General features: G+C 41.3%; 1 protein-coding gene across 1 annotated transcript in view; it reads right to left on the bottom strand.

Moving 5' to 3' along the window:
* Positions 1-8,375: 8,375 nt before the first annotated feature.
* Positions 8,376-25,860, bottom strand: part of KCNC4 (potassium voltage-gated channel subfamily C member 4) — a 98,764-nt gene continuing 81,279 nt past the window's right edge. The window contains exon 5 of the mRNA XM_079112062.1: positions 8,376-8,759. Coding sequence (XP_078968188.1) covers positions 8,391-8,759 — 369 coding nt within the window. The 3' untranslated portion in view covers positions 8,376-8,390. The remainder of the gene's footprint in view (positions 8,760-25,860) is intronic.

Below are 25,860 nucleotides of genomic sequence, written 5' to 3'. Positions count from 1 at the left end.
CACCTATGGTTTAGAAGACCAAGACTGAAATCTCTTTTGGTGTTGGCGATGGAGTTGTTGAGGTGTACTCCAAGCTTTCATCTTGTCTCCTTGTAATCAATGACCAGATTTGTGAGAACAGTTGACCCGGATGAGTAGGATCTTTCAATAAATGTGAAAATATTAAAGTTGTCAACAGATTCTCCAAGCATCATAGCAGTATATTGATCCATCTCTTCCTTTCACTGCCCTGATCCTACCACCAAAAGAAAAAAAAAAAAATGGTGTTGAAGAAAAGCTGTCATAGCCCCTTTTGACACCAGCGTTGGCCCTTTGGTTCTGTATGATTCAAAGGCCCTAAGGAGGCCTCCCAATAGTCACAGCTGGCTTTTTTTATGAAGTACTTTTTCCATTTCTTTAAAATCAATTTTAAATTTAAAAGAAAAAAGCAAATGTGCACATGAAGGATACAGCACAATTTAAAAATATGAGTATGTTTTCAATCAAATGTTCTTTTTCCACCCTCATTCTTCTTAGTTTTTATTGTTTGCATAGCCTCAGTACACACACAGACAATTATGATTGCAGTCTGAAATTTATCTTGGGAGCTGAGAGCCATTTGATTTCCTGGCAGATGTAAAAAGGACCCAAGTAGGGAACTGAACATTTTTTCCCACTTATAATAATAGATTAAAATTTTCTGTTTCCTCTCTCTTCATTAAGCGAGTGGTCTCTTGACCAAGTGAGTTTTGTTTTGTTTGGCCTGCAAAGTGTATATTATACTTACTGGCATATATTTGACTCCTAAAATAGCAAACAATCATTTAGAGACCCAGTTTGTATGATAAAGTGGCTTATTTATGGTTTGGACAGTTTTCCTAAAGCATCTTTATTAAGATATAATTTATATATCATAAAGTTTACCCTTTTAAAGTGTATAGTTCAGTGGTTTTTAATACACTTACAGACTGTGCATGTGGTTCCTTTAGAATTGTTACAGAAAGTACTGTGCTATAACTTTTTCATGACTAAGTCCTAATATAATTATCTTTTTCATATATTTAAACATAGGGTAGTGATTAAATCCCAGTCTGCTATTGGCCTAAGAAGAGTTACTATTAATCTCTTTGGGCTTTGATTTTCTCATCAATAAAATGGGAATAATTATAAAAGCTCCTTTAACTGGGAGGATTAAATGGGTTAAAACATATAAAGAGCTTAGAAACTGCCTGGCACATGGTAAGCATTATATGAGGTTGGCTATTATTAATGTGTTTTCTTTCTGAACCTGGGTCCCTAGAATTGTATTAATCATAATCTTTAGTTCATGACCCATAATCATCAATAGTCCATTATGGGCCTTTAAATTTTTCATAATTTATCAGTAATATAATGAATATTCATGAACCCAGCTCTCAACCTAGCACCCAAAGAAATAGAAAATTGGCAATAATTTTCATGTACCTATGTGTTGTTCCTCAGTCCTACCCACTGCCTACCCTCATAGGCATCCTGAATCTAGTATTTAGCAATCCTTGCTTTTTTAAAAAAGAATTTAGCCAGGCACAGTAGTGTATGCCTGTAATCCCAGCAACTCAGGAGGTTGAGGCAGGAGGATCACAAGTTCAAAGCTAGCCTCATCAACTTAGTGAGACCCTGTTTCAAAATAATAAACAAAAGGACTGAGGACGTAACTCGGACATAAAAGCACCAATACCACAATACCAAAAAAAATTTTTAAAGGAATTTTAAAGAATTAACCTATATATGTGTGCAAATACTTGCACATGTGCACACACAAGCTCCTTAAAATACATTCTTTTAGCCCTGCTTATATTTGAATTTAAACAAACTTATATTACTTATATTTGAACATACTACATATAATCTGGGACTTGCATTCTTCATTTATTGTGTCACTATGATTTTTCCATGTTATCACATACAGCCATAGCCTATTTCTATTGCTGTAAAATATTTTATGTTGAATATGCTATTTATATATCCATTTTTCTTTTGATGAGCATATAGATAATATCCAGTTTTCATGTTATTATGATCAGTGATACTATGAAGATTTTTAATTATCTCCCCTGAGTCATACATGCAAAAATTTCTCTGGGACGGGGAGGGTAAGGTATACCTACCAATGGAATTACTAGATTAAAGGCATATTAATGTTCAATTTCACAACATAATGTCACACTGTTTTCTTTTTTCTTTGTCACAATTTTCTAATTTTTTTTTTGCAATTTACAGTCTTTACTAGTAATTAAAAGAAATCTTATCGATCCGTGTAACTGGAATTTCATAACTTATTTTAACCAAACAAATGGTATAGTATAAAACAGTATCTCTCTGTGATTTTGATGTTTTGTTTCCCTGATTACTAGTGAAGTTGCACATTTCTTCATTAAGTGGGTATTCATATATGTTTCTTCCTCTGTGAAATGTCTGTTCAGTTCTTTTTCTTATCTATTGACTTATCTTTCTTACATGTACAGGGGTTTCATGTATTCCTGCGTCTAATCCTTTCTGAGGAAAATATCAGCCAAATATCTGAGCCAAATATCTTTTTCTGGTTTGTGGCTTAACTTTTCATTTAGTTTAAGCTCACATTCAATAAACAGAAGTTCTTAATTTAAATATGATTGATTTTATCAAACTTTTATAGTTAACACTTTTTATATCTTATTTCAGAAATCCTCATCATCTTAAAAAAAATGAATAAAAGATAAAAAGGAAATCCTCATTTTCCCAATCCTGTCACCAGTATTTGCTTATACTAAACTTTTATTCTTTCTTATAAATGTTATAATCAATTCATCAAGTTCTATGAACAGCTATCTGTGTTTTGGATTTCATTAGATCTATGAATTAATTTAGAAAATGGTGACATATTTATGAAATTAAGTCTTTCAGTGAACAGAGATATCCTTTTATTTAATTAGGTCTTACTTAATTTCCTTCAACAATATTTTTTGTTTTATGACTACTTTTGCATATCTTTTATGATGATTTGTTGCTGTATATGATGTCATTTCTTTAAAGTTGTGCTATTCGTCTACAGTCAGTGATTTGAAATGCAACCACTTGCTTAATTTTTCTGTTATTCAGATTGGTTTAATGTATAGATTCCTTTTAGTTTTCTATGTAGACAACCATTTAGGCTAAACATAATAAAAGTATTTCTTCCCTTCTAATTCTTATTGTTTTTCTAGTCTTATTATGCTAACTAGGATAATTGCCTCAGCATTAAAGAGTAATAGTGAACACTTCTATATAAGTCCTGATTTCAAAGGGAATGCTTCTAATGTTTCTCCATTTAGGATGATGTCTATTACATGTTTTGTCTATTTCTAAAATTATCCCTAAATTTAAGGAAATTCCATTTGTTCCTGATTTACTGGAAACTTTTTAATCATAAATGGACATTGAATTTCTTCCAAAGTAAAGGAGACCAAAGAGACATGTCAATAAAATAAATGTATGATGCTATATTATATCCTAGGTGAGGAAAGAAGCTGTGAAGGACAATACTAAGGCAACTAATGAAATTCGAATAGATACTGTGAATATTAATATTAGTTAATATTAATATATCAATTATGCTTCCTGATTTTGATCGCTACTCTGGGTATTAAGGGAATTGCCGTTGATCTCAGAAACACATGCTGGAATATTTAAGGATGCAGGGATGTCTCCTTCAGACTCTAAATGAGTAAGTTTTCTACTCAGATAACTTTCAGGGAACAAATCATCTCCTTCTATTTAGTTTCTCTGCAATCCCTATGCTGCTTTGTGATCTACTGTGGCTTCTCAAGTGCCAGCATGGGAAGCACTGCAGTCAGCCAAAAGGGAAGGAGGAAGGAGCAACAGCATGCCCTCTTCCTTTTAAGATACCACCTGGAAGTAACACACTAAAGTTCCATTTATATCTCAAGACTGAAACATAGACATCTGGCCACACTTAAATGCAAGATCAGCTAAGAAATCTATTCATTATTTTAGCCCAGTTGAAAATCATAAGTCTCATTTCTAAGGAAAAGAGGGAGAGCAGACTTTGGGCCAACCAGCAGTCTCTTCCACATCTACCTACTGAGCAAAATTATACCACATAATGCATGTAAAGCTCATTGTATGTAACAGGACTCTGTTATGAGATCTTATTTCATGACTCCACTTTCATTAATTTGATTCCCATATGAATATGTAATATGTGAATAAGGGCAAGTGCAATTATTTGTTTTGTTTTGTTTTGAGATTCAGTCTTCTTATGTTGCCCAGGCTGGTCTTGAACCCCTAGGCTCCAGAAATCATGCCTCAGCCTCCTTAGTGTAGTGATTATAGGCATGTGCCATCACACCCAGCTCAAATATGATTATCTTAAGTGCAGATTAGGAAACTAAGAGAGGCTAAGAATAGTTGTTTGTTGGTGGCATTTGTTGTTTTAAAGAGGGAGACAGTAGAGTCCAAGGAAAAGAAACAAAAAGCATCATTCTGGAGTCCTAGATTCTCTAGACAGAATCTACCCTTATGAAGCTCTATAATTCTGTGTTCTGTGATTTTTCCAGTCAGGTATGTAAATCTGCAATGCATGGGACTGTACTCAGGTCCACTGATGGTTACCACTGGACACTTTCCACTGTATCCTATATGAACCAGGTTGTTGGAAATGACATGGCTCTTCAGAAACAGCTTCTTCTTCCCACAAGTAGAAATGTGAACAAATAAATCCTATTACATGATTCATTTATCAATAGATAATAAAATAAAGCCAGTCATTACTGAGCACATACCAAGCACTCTGCTACCACCGCCTTCATTGTTAGCTTACTTCACCCTCACAACCACCTCAGGAGACAGGTAGACTTATGATATTCCCTTTTTTTCAGATAAAGAAGCTGTGACTTAGAGATCCAATATATTTACAAATATTTAAAAAGAAGAATATGTGTACCCTGGAGGCTTTTCCCCCCTCATTCTGTACAAAGTATTTAAGTTGTCCTTATGAATTATGGGTGACACTGATGGTTGTCTAACCAATACCATTCTCCTCTTCTTTCTAGTGAATAAGGACACTATCATAAAGGAAAATTTGATAACAAGTGGTCTAGACAACTCCATAAGAAAGAAAAACAAAACAGCAGCAGGTGATTTAATAGGAAAATGAATGTATTTCCAGAAATGTTTGTATTTACATAGCATGAGTATAAATAGTATTTCTACAACATTTTTTTTAAATTGTGAGTTCCTTTAATCCATCAAGTAATTACTCTTTATTAGCCCCAATATTGTGAAAATACAGGAAGAGCATTACATGACATGATGCCTACTCAGCATTTGCTTAGATGGGAGCAGGAACAGGTATGTTTAAAGTTAGTGAGTAGTTATAATACAAAAATGTAAACTTTAAGTCAAATGTAAACATTTAGTTAACGGAACCTTCAGCACAGATGGGGCAATCAAAGGAATTATGTGTGTCCAATTCAGTCAATACAGAACCCACAATGTAGAATTCTGATTAAGTTCCAAGCAATGTTTTGTAAAGGATGCTGGCCCTAAATTTACTTTTGTGTACACTATCCTGACCCGTAACCTCTTTGTAAATTGAAGCTTTTGTAAGAAAATAAGAGAGCATGTAAATAATAAGAAGTGAGCAAGTGTTAGGAGTGAGTTATGGAGTGTTGTTTAAACTCCAACGATTTCAATGGCTTGGGGACAGGATGAAAGAGTAATCCCTGAAATCCTAAAACATAGTGTAATTGGGGATAGAATGAACTACTTTTATTTACTTATTTGGGTACTGGGAATTGAATCCAGGAGCACTTTACCATTGAGCTATCTCCCTACTTCCTTATATATACATTTTTTTTTTTACTTTGAGACAGGTTCTTGCTGAGTTTCTTAGGACCTTGCTAAGTTGCTGAGACTGATTTGGAACTTGTGATCCTACTGCCTCAGCCTCCCAAGTTGCTGGGGTTATAGGTGTATGCCTGTGTGCTTGGTTAGAATGAAATATTCTTATCTGAGATGTTTTCAGATATATAGAAGGAATTCTTGTGTTCAATTGAGGATGATGATGACTTCTATGATCCCTTCCAGCTTTGAAATTTCCAAATAAAGAAAACAAACTTGGAGTCACATGGAATAAAGGACAGGTCCCAAAGAACCTGGTTACAAGCAGGTGTTAGGCTGGAGAGAAAGTCCTGTGGCTTTCTTTGAATCCCAATGAGAAGAGCATCTAGGACAAATGTTTCTACACAATATCTTGCTTCAATGAATTGAGAGTATACCACCTCCTTCCCCACCTCCATTCTTTCAGGTACTTAGGGAGATTTCTCATGAAATGGATGGTTGTCTAAGAGACATTGTAGAACCATCTCTGTGTGAAGATGAATTCTTTTTTCTTTTTTTAACATTGATTGTACACTTCTCAATCAAAAGACATAACATCAGGAGATTGGGTCAAAAAATAATACCCAACAATATGTTATCTACTAGACACTCACCTTACTGACAAAGACATCAACAAACTGAAGGTGAAAGGATGGGAAAAGACATACCATGCAAATGGTACCCTTAAAAAAGCAGGGAGAGTTATTCTCCTATCAGTAAAAGTGGAATTCAAGCCAAAATTATTCAGAAGAGACAAAGTCACCTCATTCCAGTTAAGAGAATCATCCAACAACAAGACATAACAATTGCAAACATTCATGACCCAAACAATGGTGCATCCATGTACATAAAACAAGCTTTTCTTGATATTAAGAATCAAATAGACTGCAATAATACAATACAAACAATACAATACAGTACAGTACAATAATACTGGGTGACTTCAACTAGACAGATCATACAGACACAAAGTAAGATTCCTCAGAACTAAAAAATACCATTAATCAAATGAACTTAACAAATATCTATGGAACATTTAACTCATCAATGACTGAATTCACTTCCTCAGCAGTGCATGAAATATTTAGATCATATTTTATGTCACAAAGCAAATCTTAACAAATACAAAACAATTGAGACAATTCCTTGCATCCTGTCAGATCATAATGCAATGAAATTAGAAATCAATGACCAGATAGAAAACAGAAACCTCTCCAATACTGGAGACTAATTCACTTTCGGATGAAAAATGGATAACAGAAGAAATCAGGGAGAAATAAAAATATTCTTGCAAACAAATGAGACTAGTGACATAACATACCAAAATCTCTGAGGTAGTATGAAAACAATTCTAAGAGGAAAATTCATAGCACTGAGATCATACATTAAAATGATAGAAATATGCCAAATTAATAATGTAACATTACACCTCAAGACCCTAAAAAAAGAACAAACCAACAGTAAAACAATAGAAGACAAGAAATAATTAAAGTCAGAACAAAGGATCAATGAAACAAAGAGTTTATTTTCTGAAAGGAAACACAAGATTGACAAACCCTTAGCCAAATTAGCCAAAACAGAGTGAAGACTAAAATTTTTTAAAAATAAATAAATCGGAGATTGTTTTAGTCAGCTTTTTCACTGCTGTGGCTAAAAGACCTGACCAGAAAAATTGTAGAGGAGGAAAAAATTATTTGGAGGCTCACAGTTTCAGAGGTCTCAACCCATAGACAGCTGGCTCCATTCCTTGGGGACTTGTGGTGAGGCAGAACATCATGGCAGAAGAACGTGGTGGAGGGAAGCAGCTCACATGATGACCAGACAGCAGAAGAGACTCTGCTTGCCAGATACAAAATATATACCCCAAAGGCACATCCCCAAGGATCTACCTCCTCCAGCCATACCCTACCTGCCTGCAGTTTCCACTGAGTTAGTCTTTTTTTTTTTTTTTTTTTTTTTTTTTTTTTTTTTTTTTGCGTGGTACTGGGAATCGAACTCAGGGCCTTCTACCAGCTGAGCTATCTCCCCAGCCCCCACTGAGTTAGTCTTATCAGGGGATTAATTTACTGATTGGGTCAAGGCTCTCATAACATGATCATTTCTCCTCTAAACCATCTGGTAAGGTCTCACACATGAAATTTTGGCAGACACCTAACATTTAGACCATAATATTTCTCCTCACAACGCAAAATAAAATATAGTTCATTTCAAAGAGTCCCCATAGTCTCAACAGTTCAAAATTGCCCAAAAGTTCGATTCTAATGTCTCCTCTGAGATTCAAGGCAAACTCTCATCATAAGCTCCTGTAAAAATCAAAAGCAATTTACAAGTATCCAATATATATAGGTACAGCGTAAACATTTCCGTTCAGAAAAATAGGGGCATAGAAAGAAGGGATAGGATCAAAGCAGGACTGAAATCCAACTGGCAAACAAATCCTGTAGTTCTGTGTCCTGCATCTAGAGCACATGGCATTATGAGGTTCTCTCCAAAGGGCTTGCACAGATCTGCCCCTATTGCCTTGTTGGTTGCAACCCAAGTAGTCTTTTGTTGGCTTGTCTCAGCTCAATTTCTGCAGCCTTCCTCAGCAGATGTTCCACAGTACTGGCATTTCTTAATCTTGGGAGTCTCCACTGCAGCTTTGGCTTCCTCCTCAGGTCTCCACGGGAGTGCCTACAGGGACTCCAACCCTGCTGCACGTTACCTGGCTTCCCAGGCATTCTTTTGAAATCTTGGTGGCTGTCTTCGTGATCCCATAACTCTAGCATCCTGCGTTCCTGCAGAACCAGCACCACATGGTTGAAGCCAAGGTCTGCCACCTCTTGAGCTGTAGCCAAGCCTCCAGGGACCCTGGCTGCAGCAACCTCTGAGTGCCTGGGTAGCTGAACATGTTGAAAAAAAACTTCGTTGGTCTCCTTGTGCAAGAAATGCACCCCACTCTCTCTTCTCAAGAGAATTTTTACTTTTACTTCCTGAGTCTGAGATGAGTATGATCTTTCTAATTCCTGAGATGCCCTCAAGCCATCTTTCTTTTTGTCTCTGGGTAATGTCTTTAGCATTTCTTTGGTGGTGGTAATGTCCTTAACAACTGCAACTTCCTTAGCCCCAGTTTTGCTCCTGTCTTTCAAATCCATGTTTTTAAAATCTTTCTGTTCTGCTTTCTGCTCATGATTATGACAATAAATTTGGCTAAAAGCTGCCAGCACTTTTCATGCCACAGTCCGAATGCTATGCTGCCTAGAAATTATTTCCACCAGATTAAAAATTTACATCACTTTTAAAATCAGTCTTACAGAAAGTCTCAGGACACTGGGAAAATGCAAACAACTTCTCAGTCAGAACACAAGATGACTAGATGGCCTCTAGTTCAGTTACCAATAGTGTCCTCCTTTTCCTCTACATCCTCTTCAGCCCTGTCTTCACTGTCCATGGTCCTACTGGCATTCTAGTCTTCTGAGCTCCCACCAGAATTGGCCATTAAGCTCTGCTTACAACAATCTAAAACACTTCCAGCTTGCACAGCTAGACATCTCAAAATTCTCCCAAATTTCAAAAAGCTCCAGAAACTTCTGAACCACATGGTCAAGTTAGTCACAACAATGCCCCACTTCTTGTTACCAATTTCTGTTTTAGTCAGCTTTTTCCTGCTGTGACTTAAAGACCTCACCAGAAAAAATCATAGAGGAGAAAAAGTTTATCTGGGGGCTCGTCGTTTCAGAGATCTCAATCCAGACAGCTGACTCCATTCTTTGGGGCTTGTGATGAGGCAGAACATCATGGCAGAAAAGTGTGGTGGAGGGAAGCAACTCCCATGAGGATCAGAAAGCAGAGAATGAGGATGAATTCTTTTCAGCATCTCTTCCACCACTGTCCTCATGGACCAAGTGACCATCACCCTGAACTGCTTCAACTGCCTTCAACATGGCTCACCTAGATCCACTCTGGTCCATTTCTCGTCAGTTCTCCACTCAGTGATTTGAATGACGTTCCCCAAACATAAAGAAGATGACTTCCATTGCTGCTCAGATAAAGACAAAAAATTCCTACACGACCTATAAGGCCTGTGTGGCGTGGCCTCTCCTACCATTCTAGCCTCACATTACTCTCCCTCCTCCCTCCCTCTGGCCTCCTTTCTGTTCCACAAAGTCACTGTACTCCTCCCATTTCAGGGCAAGTAAGCTTCTCCACCCTTATCACCATGTGAACTGCTGCTTATACGTCAAGCATCTCCTCAGGGCAAGCTTTCCTGGCCAGGCTGAGGCCCCTATTATAGAATACTATTACTAAGGATTTGAAGGATGGGCCTTTTCTTCACTGTGCTGTAGTAGTTACAATTTTACATTTATTGTGACTATCTATTTAGTGCATTTTATTCATATCTATCTCCCCTAAGTCTTCATAAGGACAGGGCTCTACATCTGGTTAGTCACCATTTTATCCACAGTTCTCAACCCACACTTAGTGGGTGCATAATTGGCACACAAAAAATTTTGTTGAGTGAATGAATGAAGCTAATGGCAGTATTTTCCAATATCCCATAAAATTAACCTAAGAAAAAGTTTAATGAATTTAGAACCACACCCTCCACCCCCACACCTGGGTACTGAGGATAGAACCCAGCGGTCCTTTACCACTTAGTGACATCCCCAGTCCTTTTTAATTTTTATTTTGAGAATGTCTCACTAAACTGCTGAAGTTGGCCTCCAAATTGCGATTCTCCTGCCTCAGCCTCCTGAATTGGGGGTATTACAGGTGTGCGCCACTGCACTCCACTAGAATTCTCTCTATACCATTTCACTTACTCTCAAGCAGCTTTGCATATGAAGGACACCAGCGAATCCTGCAGTGGAGAAGCCCTGACTTGTCTGACCGTAGGATGTAAACAATGGTTCCCTGGAAAATGTTGCCCTGGGCAACATTTCTACTTAGGGGCCATGTCTAAATGCCCATGCCAGTTCTGTGTCTGAAAGCAGCAAGTGGCAGGAAGAGTTCTAAATGACTCCTAGGAGGAATTTCTCAGGATTTAAGCTGCCATGGAAATCCAAGCAAGTTCAGGATTTATGATTTTAGAAATGTAACCACAAGTACAAATGAACTCTACAAACGGAAACTGCACCACGGATTCAGAGTGGTAAGTGCTTGTTCCTGAATCAATGGATGGAGAAGGTTGCTGGGGTGATATTGCCCTAGCCAGTGGTCCCATCTTGTCATAGAAAGGAAAATGTATGGTTAAATCTGAAATTCAAGTGTTAATGGAAGATCTTTAAGCTTTGATAAATAATGAATGGACATTTAAACTAAATAGATGGTGATGGGCACAAAGGCATTTACCCAGTAACTGAATTTTAAGAGGTATCATAAACTCTGAAGGTAAGTAAGTTCTAATCTTCACTTGCTGGTTTTGCAATAAACAATTTGTCATTTGCTGTTTACTCTAGGATTTAACATTAATGTCCTTTTTGTTGAATCCAATGTTTTGCTCCCCCACCCCACCGCCCAGTGCTTACCTTCTTTCGTACATTGCTATCTTTTTGATAGTATTCAACAACCTCTCTTCCTTGAAATTCTCTCTGCCTTTGTCTCTGTGACCTGTACTTCAGATTTAATTTCATTTCAGCCAATATTTATTGGTCATCTGTGATGTGCCAGACCCAGGGCTATCATCATTCGTTTATTAACTCATTCATCAACATTAATTGAGTTCCTACTGGATCTTGGGCACTGTGCCAGTGACTGCAAACCAAAGATGATTAAGCTCTGTAGTCCCTGACCGAGGATGCTGCAGGGCGGTGTAGTGGAGGGATGAGTAGTTGCATCATGGAGCAAGGAGGTGATGACAGAGTGGAGCTCAGGGTCTGTGGCCCTCGGAGAAAGAAGCAATTGCTTCTCTACAGGGGAGGGGATACAGTACAAAACAGTGTGTGGCACATGATAAATCTCCAGTAAATATTTATCAAAGAAACAAAAACTTTCCAGGAAGAGAAAACAGCACAAATGGGGTCTTCAGGGAGACATTGCTAACTAAAGTTTCAACCCAGTGGAGCAGAGCATTAGAGCCTCTGTGGGTAGGCAAGCGGGCCGTGATGGAAATGACTCTCATCTGAAAAGTTATTTTTTTCCTATTATTACTATTTAACTTATAAATTTTATGCACATGCATATTTAAAACCTTACTACATAAAATTTTAATTTAAAGATTCAATTTTATACATTTATGTATCAAGAATGAGTAAAATTATTTTTTCATAATACAGATTATAAAAATTAAAACTCAAACTAGAGAGCTGGTAGGATAAATATAAAAACTACAGAGGTTCTGTAGCAAAGCCATGTCCTTTGGTTGTAGGGAGACTTTTATGTTTAACAAAAAGAGAAGTGAACTCTTGGGTTGTGAAGGAATAAATCCTGCAGGATTCATCAAACAGTGTTAAATCAAAATCACCTGGGGATCTTGTTTTAAAAAGCCAATGCCTGTGCCCCACCTGTATGAGTTAGGGTTCTCCAGAAAAAATAGAACCAAAGGTATATATATATATATATATATAATATATATGTAGTTTATATATGTATGTATATAAATATGTATATATGTACACATACATCAATATGTTATTATATCATTACATAAATGCATGGCATACCATACAATATATGGGTATACTCCTAATTATAAGGAATTGGTTCATACAATTATGGAGGCAGAGAGGTTCCAAGATCTATAGTCAGCAAACTTGAGACCTTGTTCTACTCTGAAAACTGGCAGGCCTGAGACCCAATAAGAACCACTTTTTCAGTTTGAGCCTAAAGGCAGGGAAAGATCCACGTTCAACTAAAGTTGTCAGATGGGAGTTCCCTCTTAGCCTTTAATCAATTACACAAGGCATTTTGGGGAGGACAATCTGCTTTACTTAATCTACAGATTCAAATATCAACCTCATCCAAAAACATTTGCATAGATATATCCAGAATAGTGTTTGATCAAATTCCTGGAAACCCTGTGGCCCAGTAAAGTTGACACATAAAACCAACCATCACACAGTATAATGCACACAAATTTGAGGGACTTTGCAAGTTACTTAGAATCATGGAAGGTTTTTAAGAAGGGAGCAATTGGATCCCTTTAGCTGAGAACTGCTTAGGAACGATTGCTGACAGGGAAGTGGAAGGTAGACAGTGATGGGATATGGAAAGGTGGGGCAGCGGGGGATAGGGTAGAACAAGACCGGAGAATGGGAAGTTATGCAAGATGTAAAGGTGAGGGCCTATTCTTTTCTCTGCTAATGACCCTGCTCCCCTTACTGTTGCTACATAACAAATTACCTGTGTTCAGTGGGAAAGGAACGCTAAGACAGGTTAGCATGTAGGGTGTTTCTTAAGGAGATGGACACCTGTAGGAAGGAAGGAACAAGAATTGGGAAGAAGAGAAAGTGGATTTGCAGTACAGACCCCACAACAGCCTCAGCTGACACCACAGAGCTCTGGAGTTAGACTCTCCCTTCAGAGTTGGTCCAGGACCGGCTGAGCCAGCTGAAGCTTTGTTTCTGTGTTGTTCAGTCATGAGTGGGGTCACTGTGGAGAAGAGCATCGATGTGGCACTACAGCTCTGCAGTTGAGGAGGTCCCTGAACAGTGACCAGCAAGAGCCCTGCCTTCATTCCAGTTTCAGCAAACTCCATTACGTGCTGATCTCTCCATTTTAACTCTGACTGTTTCATGGACATTATTTTGCCTCACTCCACCATTCCACTACCATACCCTGGCCCTGCTGCCCCAGCCAGGTTATGCATTCCCCAAGGAAAGGAACAGAGCCCCTGATGGTCAGCACAGGGAAAAGCACATACAGATTTTAGGGAAGAGCTTAGGAGATGCTTGGTGATAACTAACCAGGGCCTCAAAATAACTTAGAGATGACTCACAAAGTAGTTTCCCATTACCGTAGCAGAAGGAATGGTTTAGGGAAGCTCCACCTCATTGTCTGTCTGAGGGAAGAGGGTCAAAGTTTTCTCTGGCTGCCCGCAGTTTGTTGTCCCAGGGCCAGGGTGGGAGCCCTGCTTGGAAGCGTGCCTGTCTTACTTGAACTGTGCGAGAGAGGAGCTCCCCTCCCTCCCCAGCTGGGACCCTTCTTGGTCTCACAGGGCACTATGTGCATTTAACTAATTAGTGGTTATAAAGTGTCGCCCAAATGCCAAGTATAATTATGGTGAGCAATTATTTTTGCCTAGAGAGGAAGCATCTCAGCCTTCATGGAGGAAGAGAATGATAAGTGATAGCTTGTTTTCTTGAACCTGTTGGAGCAGGAGCTGTTTTCCTACCCTCGGAGGGTCAGGACCCTGGATAGAGTTCTCATATACCAGGACACCATAAGGCAGAATCCCCAGGGGCTCATCTTTATAGATGCATCCCTGCTCTGGGGAGAGGGAAAGGTATTCTGGAATGCACTGCCAGGAGCCACCATGGAGGTAGCTTTGGTGGGTGGCTGGGTCCTGAAACCCATTTATGGGGTCCTCTCTTCCCATGGGACCCAGAGGGGTTGTGGGCAAAATTCACTGGGGGATACTCTTGTCACCCTACATTATCTGAAATTTGACAATAGCCTGTACAATCATAATAATGCATTAGAAATAAAGCACTTTGAAGTTCCCTAAATGGAAATTTTTATGTGGTTTTTATATTTAGAGTTCTGTTTCTCCCTCTGGGCAAACTTTATAAATAACCATTGGGAATGCTGAACAGAATTCAATTTCCATATTGATTCTGTTTCTCTTTTCATGTAAGAAACACCAAGGAATTTTATATTGTGTGACCTTTCTCCCTGAAGGTTTATAAAATTAGATAATGTAAATAGGCAGGTATATAGGAAAAGAAGAAAAGAAGGAAACAAAAGTGTAGAGATAATATAAGCAATGGTTTATTGAAATGATGAAATTCCACATATCTTTTTTGGGGGACACTGCAGGGGATAAATTGCTAGGCAAGTGATCTACCATGAACTAAACACCCTCAGCCCTCTCTGTCATATCTTGAAATAAATCAGATTCATCTCAATATCCTAACCTCTCATAGAATAATTTGTAAGCTATACTAGTTAACATCGATTCAACACTTACTATGTGTCCATTGTGATTCTAAGGTACTTCATATATGTTATCTCCTTTATGTCTCACTTTAACCCTGGAAGTAGATACTACTATTAACACATTTGATGGAGCAGAAATTGAGGCCTCAGGGAATTAAGTTACTTACAAGTGTCAATCTGACTCCAGAGCCAGGGCTCCTAAAAACATCTTTCTGCCAAAGGCTGGGGCATGTTATAATGCATAGGAATTACCATTTCTATAAAGTAGAGCCAGGCACTGAAAGGTCCTGGGATCAATGAGGATACCCTCATGCCAGCTCACTCTAGATACAGGAGGACCATTTTTTCATCCCCTTCATCCAGGGACTGTACAGTTTCAGAAGCTTCTCAGTGAAGCTTTCTTGTATCTAAACCTCTGAGCCTCTTCCAAGAGGTTGAAAGTATTGAACCTCTGAGTGAAATCTGAGTCGTCCATTATTTACACTCGCTCAGAAATAACCTTAGAAAAAGATGTTATTTCATGCGAAACACTTTCATTTACACACCTAGAGGAAAAATTTTTGCTGATGCATGCCTTATCCTCCATCAATCTAAGGAAGTTCCTAATGCGTGGTGAGACCATTCCGGATTTTTCCTTCGCAGCACTCGTCACAGTGTGGGATTACACATTGGTGTGTCTGTTTGCCCTGTATCTCTCTGCCTTTTACCAGATTGTAAGACTCCATTAGGACAGCAAATGAGTCTCTGTGATTCTGTGGCACATCCCAGGCTATCAACAATGCCTAGCATGGAACAAACACCAGATATTTGGTAGAAGAGAAAGAATGCTCTGGATGGAGCCATTTTTTTTTCCCGAAGAAAATGCTGTCACAAGCTGTAAGAGAAAGCTGCTTTCCTAAAACCTTTAAAGATCAAGTTAAATCTTCAGACAAAATAATATTTTTCAATATACCATTTCTTTTGCTCATTTTTTTTTTAAATTGGAGATTGAACCCAGGGACACTCTGAGCTACATCCCGACATCTCCAGCCCTTTTAATTTTGAGTCAGGGTCTCACTAAATTGCTGAGGCTGAGGCTGGCCTTGAACTGCCTCAGCCTCCTGAGTTTCTGGGATTATAGGCATGTACCACCATAGTTGGCAATTTCAATCATTTTTGAAATGAGAACAATGAAAGACTTTCTGCTGTGGTTAAGAACACCAGTCCTGGAGTCAGAGGGACTGATTCTTATCATCTGACTTGGATCATTCACCTCATGGTGGTAGTCAAGTATTAGAACCTTGATGTGTATATTTCCTTCTGGGTAAAAGGGGCTAATACAAATATCAAAGCAATGATAAAAAATTGAATGAGTTAACACAAGTGCTCAGAACCATGTCCGGGACATGGGAATCCCTCATTTACATTTGTTATTATTATCAGTGCACTATTATTTTGGGACTCAGATAGTTCTGCTGCAGATGTGTATTCTCCCTGAGAAGAGAACATAAAATCAAATGGGAGCCAGGTGTAAAGGCATCTGGGCCCTATACTCCTGCTGTCGAGTTTCCTCAAGAGGCTGGAGAGAAACTCCCCCACTACCCACAGCGTCATTCATTTTAATGCAGTGAGCCCCAGGTCTTGAAAAGAAGGGGATTCTTGGTCTCCTGAGGCCTCTGGCAGAGATGCCTGCTTGCTCACCTGCCTGGTTACATTAGATTCTCCAGAAAGAGCATTCTAATTCAGAGAAACTGTGACTCCAAAAAAATCAGGTCTCACTAAAAGTCATTCAGGTCCTGCCTCCATTCCTTTCTGCTCCATTCCTGCCTGGCCCCCTCTTCTTCCTAGGCTCCAAGATTCTTTCTTTATGTGCCCTACAGGTTGTGGCCCATGCTTTTAACCCACACACCAGTTTGCCCCAGTCACCTCCAACAGACAGAGGTCCAGATTTAATTGTAAATATTTGTTTCTCTAAGTTAACAGAAATATTAATTCATAACCCACAGAAACCCCTTCTCCAAGGGGGAGAAGGAGGTTGAACATCTTGTCCATGGTCACTCAGCTAGAAAGTGGCAGAGCCAGCCACTAGACCCTTGACCATCACACCAGCCTGCCTTTGAAGGAGAATCTGCCATTTCACCTGGAGAGCTGTCCTTTAACTTGCTCCTCAGTGGCATTGGTAGGTCAGTGAGAGAGATCAACAAAGAGTGTGTTCAGACAAGTACTTGGAGCTGCGGGCTCTGAACTGGACTGCATGGGTTACTGTGCTGAATGGACTTACGATTTGCTAACCCCGGAAAGTAAATGGCATGAATTATAATAGCATATACATAACATACCTTTTGTGATTGTTTTGAACTCTAAGTTCAAACATAGTCCCTAGAACAGTGTCTGTCATATAGTAAGTGCTCAATACTTTTTCTCTACTTTTTGTTTGTTTGTTTCTGTGTTGTTACATTCTCAAGATGCAGGAGCATCAATGTTTTTGTAGTGAGAATGGCAGCCTTGGAATTAGAAGATCTGGTGTGGGTGCCAGCTACCTTTTGCATCCTGCGTAATCACAGTGAAGTATTTTCCTCTGAGTATTCAATTTCCTCATCCCTAAGGTTAGTATGAAAATAGCTTCCCTTGCTGAGATAGTATTTATGAAAGTTCTAAATTGTAAACACCGTAAATAGCAATTAAAGAATGCCCCCATCCTGGCATTTAGGGCTCTTCCCACCAGTAAGCATACAGCTGCCTTTCAGAAGGTCTTTGTACTAATGAAACTTCACCTTTTAGAATCCCACCACTGCTGGATCATCAACTGAGTCTCCCAGACTTCTTTGGTTTTCAAGATCCCTCTATAGAGGTAAATATCTCAGGAAATAGAGGATCTCACATGTTTGGAGGTACATAAGGTTCGAGATTATTACTGCTGTCTGAAAGGCTGTCACAGGGTGGTCAGAACAGGTTTCTGAGTGGAAGTGTTAAGTTGACATATTTGGTGTCAAGAAGAAAAAGAGCATTCTTATGAATATAGCACTCAGAAAATATGAAAACCTCTAACAGAAAGCAAGGGCCCTGTCACTGGAGGCAATCAAGCAGAGACTTGGGACTACTCAGAGGGAACACACTAGAGGAAAGTGTATTGAGACAGTGGTGTGAAACTAATTGACCAGGGCCTGGGAAAGTCTAGGTCATCCTAGGAATGCAATGGACTGTGAGGGAAGGATGAGGAGGGGCATGCAGGAAGCCCAAGGGGGCTGCAAAGTCTAGACGAGCTGGGAGCCCAGGTCCAGCTCCGCTGAATTCATGAGTTTTCCGAAAGCAATTCCTGTCTCTTTGGCCGCTGTAGGCCCCAGAGCCGAGAACTGTACACATTTCACTGGTTCAGTTCATTCAGCAAACATTTACAGGCCCAAGAGTCGATTCCCACTGCGGACCCCGCCTGGGATTGTGGACACTGGCGAGCCTCCCGCCGGCGGCCGGCAGGGGGCAGGAGAGACATGTGGATGCCGGATCCTGAGCGGGTCACGCCGAGCAGTCCCGTTGGGGAAACTGGGTCACTTGGTCCTGCCAAGTGGCAAACATCGCAGCGGGGGTGGTAGGTGGGCTCGTTGGGCCTCTCCAACAAGGACTTGAGGCCTCACATGCCACCTGGCAGCACTGTCGGAGTGCTTAGGTCTCCGGGTTGGCAGAAGTCACCCTGCCTGCAGGAGAAAGGATGAGATTGATGATATTGGATGGCTCAGGCAGGGGGCAAAAGGCGCAAGGACCTCTTCCCAGCAAAGATTTTCAAGTAGTTGGTCACACCCCAAGCAAGTTTTAGAGTCCTTGAGACATCAGGCCTGCCAACCACAGACAGGGATGGTGGGTGATTTGCTTCCCAAAGGGAGCCTGTAATCTCACTATAAGGAATTCAGGGTTCTCTTGGGCCTCAAATAAAACCTCCATTTGGAGTTGGGGGCACGGGTCAAGAGGCCGGCTGCAAATCTGATAGCTTAGTGGTTAGGAGGTGGGTTGGAGTCAAATTTGCTTTTTGTCCTGGTTTTGCCACCTATTGTGTCATAGGACCTTGGATCAGTCATTTTCAGACCTCATTTTCCTTTATTTGTTATCTGATGGGGCTGCTGTGAAGATAAAGTGGAAGAATGATCAAGTGTGTCAAAGTGTTGTACTTTCTTCTCCCCATCTACCTCCCATTGGGGTTGAGACAATATGTGCTTGGATAGCATTGTAAGCAGCTGAGGCGGGCATGTCCACTGTGCTGCTGTTCAGTACCTGGGAATGAAGTTTTGGGTAGAACACGGGCCACCTCCCCCAACTTCTCTCCAGCACCCTTCTATAAAGAGATGAGAGGGTCTGAGGTTGCCTTTCCCTGTGCCCCCCAAGTGGTGGCCTCTTGAGGTCTTTGAGGGTTAAGAAATCAGGGCAGTAGGACAGTCCTGGAAAGGTGGGGGAGGCTGGAGATGGAATGGAGAGGGACTATTCCTAAAACTCCAATTCTTCTTTTGAATTCTGATGTTTAGAAGGGCCACCTGAAGTTATAGTCAAGGACCAGTTTACAGTCAAGGACCAGTTTATGTGGTTGAACCTAGTGGACATAGTGTTAAGTGAAATAAGCCAAACACAGAAAGACAAATACTGCATGATCTCACTCATATGTGGAATCTAAAACAGCAGATCTCATAGAAGTTGAGAATCTACTAGCAGAGGACTGGGAAGGGCGGGGGGTGGGGGGAACAATAATGAAGAAACTGATTGGTTAAGGGTCACAAAAATACTGTTCATAGGAGGAATAAATTCTGGTGTTCTATAACACAGTAGGGTGACTACAAGTTATAATAATTTATCGCACATTTCAAAATAGCTAGAAGGGATATTGGATGTTCCCAACACAAAAAAATGATAAATGTTTGAGATGATGGATATGCTAATTACTCTGAACTGATTATTACACATGGTATACAAATATTGCAATATCACACTGTACCCCATACATTTGTATGAATGAGTCAATTAAAACTGAAAGATATTTTTTTCAAAAAATGAACCAGTTTATGCACTTTTCAAACTATGTTTTCTCCACTAAGACCTTGAAGCAAAGGCTGTACTGCCCCTTCCTCACCAACAGAGAGATGGCAGGTGCTGGTACTTCTATATAAAGTCTCAGCACGGTGCTCAGTACTTGTTGGTTGTTAATGAGGAAGGAATCTTGGAGAAATAATTTAAGAACCATGGGACCATAGAAAGGGAAATTCTCATCCTTTTTTGTTTTTGTCAGAATCTTCATCTGTGCCATTTGCAGAAACTGAATCTTCATAGTGAGCTGACCAAACCTAGGAATCTCTCTGTTTCCTTGGGGACAGCTCTTTGCCCATATCCTTCTTACCAAACTTTGGTCATTGCTTCTGTTACCCAACCTCAGGGGTAAGACAGATTGAGTTCTCCCCACACCTGATCTCCAGGGCTCCAAGGACAGTAGGTGCTCTAAGGTTGAGGGTTATTATTGCATTAGGTATGTGGCAGCAGCAACATAATATGATAAAGCAGTCACATGATCTGGGATCCCAAATACCACCATGTACTGGCTTTGAGACCAAGGCAAGGTACTTGACATCTCCAAGTCTCAGTGTCCTCATCTATAAAATGGGGACATCAATAGTATCTACCTTATAGGTACTATGCTTTCCAATTGCTCTTAACCTGAAATTGGAGACAACTTTAAACCAAACAGCCTTGTTTTCCCTTGGAAAGCCAAACAGCAGACCAGAAAGGAAAAGGGTGGAATCTTCTAGTCCAGGCACTGGGAGCTTTTGAGTTGTCAAAATAACCCAGAGCTAGCAGGGCATGGTGGCGTGCCCCTGTAATCCCAGCAACTCGGGAGGCTGAGACAGGAGGATCAAGAGTTCAAAGCCAGCCTAAGCAAAAGTGAGACACTAAGCAATTCATTGAGACCCTGTCTCTAAATAAAATACAAAATAGGGCTGGGGATGTGGCTCAATAGGCGAGTGCCCCTGAATTCAATCTCCAGTACCCCCTCCCCTTCCCCCCAAAAAAGAAAATAAATAACCCAGGGTTGGGAAACAGGACCAAGGTTTAGTGGGTCTCTATTCCCAGATTGCTCTAGTTGACTTTGCTCTAGTTGCTGAGCTTTCTCGGGCCTTAGTGTCCTCCTCTGGACAGTGTGAGATACCTACAGCCCTGTACCTACTGAGACTCTCAACCCTCCTGGAGAGGGCCCTGGTTCTTTGGGATACAGCCCATGCTTCACACAGCCGCAGTGGCTGACAGGCAGCATTTTGATGGACTCTGGCCCTCTTCCCAGAGGAGGTCACTTGGCCCCAGGGAAGCCCCTGGTTTGCTGGTTTGGATGATGCAAAGGGCCAGGCAACAGGGCCCTTTGGCCTTTTGGCATCTGGTTCCAGCCAAAGCTTTTCAGGGACGGATGAAGACAAGCAGGAGGGCTGGCAGAAGCATTGATAAACAGCCCAGAGCTCACGTTCTGCATCCTTGTTTTGAAATCTATAACCTCAGTTGCCTGGGAAATGATGATGAGCTGAAAGGAGGCAATGTTCAGGGGCCCAGGTGAAGGTTCCATCTGAAAAAAACCTGTGTGAGGAATGGATTCCATTTGCTGGGAAAGTATTGGAAGGAGGAGGCTGTGCAAGGGAGAGTGAGCAGGGACTGGGGCAGGTAGCCCAGCCCCTGATTCAGTCAGTCAATAAGCAGTGATTCAGCATGTGCTCCATGTGTGACTCCATAACAGCTGTGGGGGTGTCATTGGAGGGTTTAGGCAGAGGTGACTTGGAGGACTTGGTGCTCCATGGAAAATGTATGTGGTATAGACCATAAACATGAGGACAGTAAAAAGTCTGAGAAGGAAGAACTTAATTCTGAGGGCTGCAAGGACCCCCAGGAGGTGTCCTTGAGCTGGCTGCTGTTCCCTGTCAGCCAGGGGATAGGATGAATTTCCTCCCTTAGGCAGGGAACTCTCTCGGAATTCCAGACTCATTCATTCAACAACTATCTAAAGCTGGTTATTTCTGACTCTGTAAAAGCAGACTTCCATGCATTGACTCATTGAATCTAACAACCTCTGTCTGCATTCGTATGATTATGATCATTCTTGTCTGGAGACAGAAAACTAAGGGCCAGGAGAAGTGCTTTTCACCCAGGGTCACCCAGCTCCTGAGACTTGGAGCTGAGATTTAAATCTACGTCCATCTATCTTTGAATCCTGTGTCCATTCCAACAGGATGCCAACTCCCAGTGTCCTCCTGTTGCCTTATAGCAAGGATGGACAACACCTTCCCCACCATCTCTGCCGTATGCAGAACAGATAGATTTTGGCAGAAATGTAGATATTTTCAGGGAAAACCAGATGTTCTAGTTGCCTGTCCCCACTGTAATTAAGAAAACAGATCAGTATTCACAGGGTCACCCAGCAAATGCCTGGTGGCCCTTGGAGTAGTCCACAGGCTCTCTCCTCAGAGAATACTTCAGCTGGGGCCTGATGTTTTCTGAGGTCCCCCAGAATCTTGATGCCTCCATTTCCACTTGGTGACTCCACTCCAGGACTTCTTGGTGACTCATGCAGAGGCAAAAACCTGGCCTAGCAGAGACAGGCAGAGCCACTGGAATCCTGGTGAAGGCCTCTCAGTAATCAAATGACCTTGAGAAAATTTTTGAACCCTGGGCCTGGGCTTGTTCATTTTTTAAAAAATTGACAATCAACCACATCAAACAAAACTTACAGCTTTTCCTCTGAGAATTGAATGAGTTAACCCTTGTGAAGGCATCTAAGAAGATATTCAATAAATGCTACTTATTTCATGGTATAGAAAAGGGGAACTTCATGACTAGAAAAAAATTATGGGAAGGATAATCACTGACGGCAGTGAAAACATGCCAGTGCCCTCTGTCCTTTACTTGTACTACCTTAATCCTCCTAAAATCCCTGTGAGGCAGGTGGTATGTATGCCCCATTTTGCCAATAAAGAAGCTGAGGCTCCAAAATGTTACGTTTCTGCCCAAGGTCAAGGTCATCTGAGCTTAAGTGCTGAACATCTAAGGTGCTCTGCCACAATTGCTGTTTTTCTTCCCTGAAGCCTTCCCCAAAATGAGCTCCTATACCATCTTTAGATTTTTGTTTGGAGTAAACAAGAGCCTCCTGCAGGGAGCTTTGCATCCCTCCTGCAAAGTTACTCATTTCTTACGTACTCAGAACACTGTGGTTCATTTATCCCTTATGTTTCCCATGAATTATACCCGTCTGTATGCCTGTCTCCTATGCTAGGCAGATGCTCTTTAAGACATAGACAGAATCTTATTCTATTTATCTTTGTTTCCTCTCCATATAACTATTTCCCCCAGAGCTCTGCATGTGGTAGGCTTTCCATAAATGCCTGTTGACAGGTGTGTGTTAGGGAGAGTGAGCAAAGCATGAGAGAGCAGGTTGGAATTCCTGCTCTCACTGACTGTGTGACTCTGGATAAAGTTACTCAATCTCTCTGTTCCTCCTTCAGTCTCTTCAATCTAAAATGGGATGATGGTATCAACCATCATGGAATTGTCATGAGGAAATGAAATGCAAAAATGTGGGCCTAGCATTTGCACAGTGTCTGGCACGTATTACACACTCAGTCAATGGTGTGTTTTAGCACCAATATGTGGAAACTGAACCAGGAGATGATTGTGATGAGGAAAGAGATAGTCCCTCAACTTGTAGAAACAAGGATGCTACTGAGGACCAGACTTGCTTGTATCTTAGGGGATGGTGAAATAGAGAGAGATAAAAAGGAAGGAGATATTTTAAGGAAAGTTCAGTAACATGGAAAGGAGCCAACTAAATGAGCGTAAGGATGCTGGGACAGGGGGAAGGGGTTGATTAGAAGCAAGAGAAGACTGAAGCAGCAGCCCAGAGACTCTATACAGAAGGAAAGAAGGAGCCTGGGAAGAGAGGCTGCCAACCAAAAAAGAAAAGGGCAGGATGTGGGGAGGGGGTGGCTGGGAGGATGACATTGCAATCCAAGGTGGCTGTGGAAGGAGCAGTATCTGTCTCAATCCAAAAAGAGGATCCGAAAGCCAAAAAAGGATGAATAATCCAGGCACCGGGCTCAAGAAGGGAGGCAGCTGTTCATTTATGGCTTGATGAGCACTTGACTAAGCCTCCTTAGCTAGTTTAAGAAACGACTTCTCCTGCAGTTTAAACTGACATGTCTTAAACAGGGCACATGCCTCTCCAAAGATCCCACTGGGAAGAATCAGAGAGGAGCAGAAGTAAAAGGACCCTGGGACCCCTGCAAACAACTGAAGGAGATGGCCACCCTGCATCCCAGGATGGGTGGAAGGAAGTTGCCAGAGCAGGGAGAGGGTCTTCTGTTGGTAGTGCCCTGGGCCTCTTTGGCAAATTCAGAGGAGTCATTTCTGAGCTTCACATCTAATCTTTGCAACTTGAATCAAAATTTGCTAACACCAGGGTTTCTATCTGCAAGAGGTGGGTATGTGGAGACCAACATTAGGGACCTCTTCTGATAATTCAGAAATAAGGGACTGATCTCATCTGGAGTCCTGGCTCCCTTCTGCACAGCAAGAGAGGAAGAGGCTTGCCAAGTGGCAAGAGCCAAGTCATTAATCAACCTGCAGGGGCAGAAATGGTCTTTCTGGCCTTGAGATCTGAGTGAGATTGTCCAGAGCAATTTGCAGACTAACTTGAAGTACACAGAGAAACAAGGAAGGGCAAGAAAGTACCTAGAGAAACAAAAGTTCCTTCACCCACAGAGCCTTGGGGTGGACTTGCCCTACCTGTTTACTAGAAATAGTAGCCAAAGCCGGGAGCTCAAAGCGTACCTCTGACCAGAAGTGGGGTGAGCCCAGACAGATGTGTGCATGTGTGAGCACACCGCCTCCTCACCCTGCTCACTCCAGCAGGTCCAGGCTGGTGAGGCAGGGTTCTGCTCCACTCAGTCATTCAGGAATCCTTGGCAAAAACTTAGCCAAGGTTTTGCTTTCTCCAACCAAGGCTGCCATGATTTTAACATTCAGCTGATGGGAAAAGAATATGAAGACCACATCTACGATGTGTTTAGTGGTCAGGTCTGGAAATGGTGCAATCATCTCATATTCCATTGGTCAGAACTCATTCCCAAGAACACAACTGAACTGAAAGGGAGGCTGGAAAAATGAAGTCCAATCAAGTACCAGACAAGAAGATGAAATGGACTTGGTGATCAGTCAGCAATCTCTGTCACATGCCTAAAAACACATAGGACATTTGGTGATGGAGGATTGAAAAGAGGCACTGGGGAACTAAACAGATTGGAAGTACAGAGCAGGGCTTGGAAAGTTATCCTGCCTGGGATAGCCCAGCAGCATCCACTTCCTTGCCTCAGGACCAAGATGTCCTGAGGGGAAGACATGTGGTATGAGTAAGCAGGTGAGGTTGGATGTGGAGAGCTCAAAGACCTTGGCCTAGGGGAAGGGAAGCCCTGGAGGCCTAGAGGATAGTCCAAAGGAAGGGCAAGGGCCAGGTCACTCAGAAAGGCTCTGGGCTCAAATGGGGCAGATTAGGAAACCTAAAGTCCAGCCCAGGTCGCCAGAGTAGGAAAGAAGGCAGGGACCCAGAATACACACTCCACACTGCAAAACCCCTGTGCCATTCTTCTATGCCCCATCTTTGTGGGAGGGGTCCGTGAAGACAGGGACTAGCAAGAGGATGCAACTGAGAGGCCATCAGGCAAGAGAAGCATTGCTGCCTGGACAGGCGTGACCAAATGGTAGAGCCGGTAGCCCCAAATATCTCAAAAGGAGGCGCCCAGAGAGGAGAGAGGGAAAAAAAGAAAGCGGCGCCAGAAAATCCACATGGCATAAGCGATGTGACTTGATTTTGGTGCTGATGTTCCTCTAGGGTGTCACAGACCTAGCCTATAGAACTTTCTACAGTGA

This window comes from Sciurus vulgaris (assembly GCF_902686455.1).
Source record: "Sciurus vulgaris genome assembly, chromosome: 1".
NCBI classification, from domain to species: Eukaryota; Metazoa; Chordata; class Mammalia; order Rodentia; family Sciuridae; genus Sciurus; species Sciurus vulgaris.
This window is presented reverse-complemented; position numbering and strand designations above follow the sequence as displayed.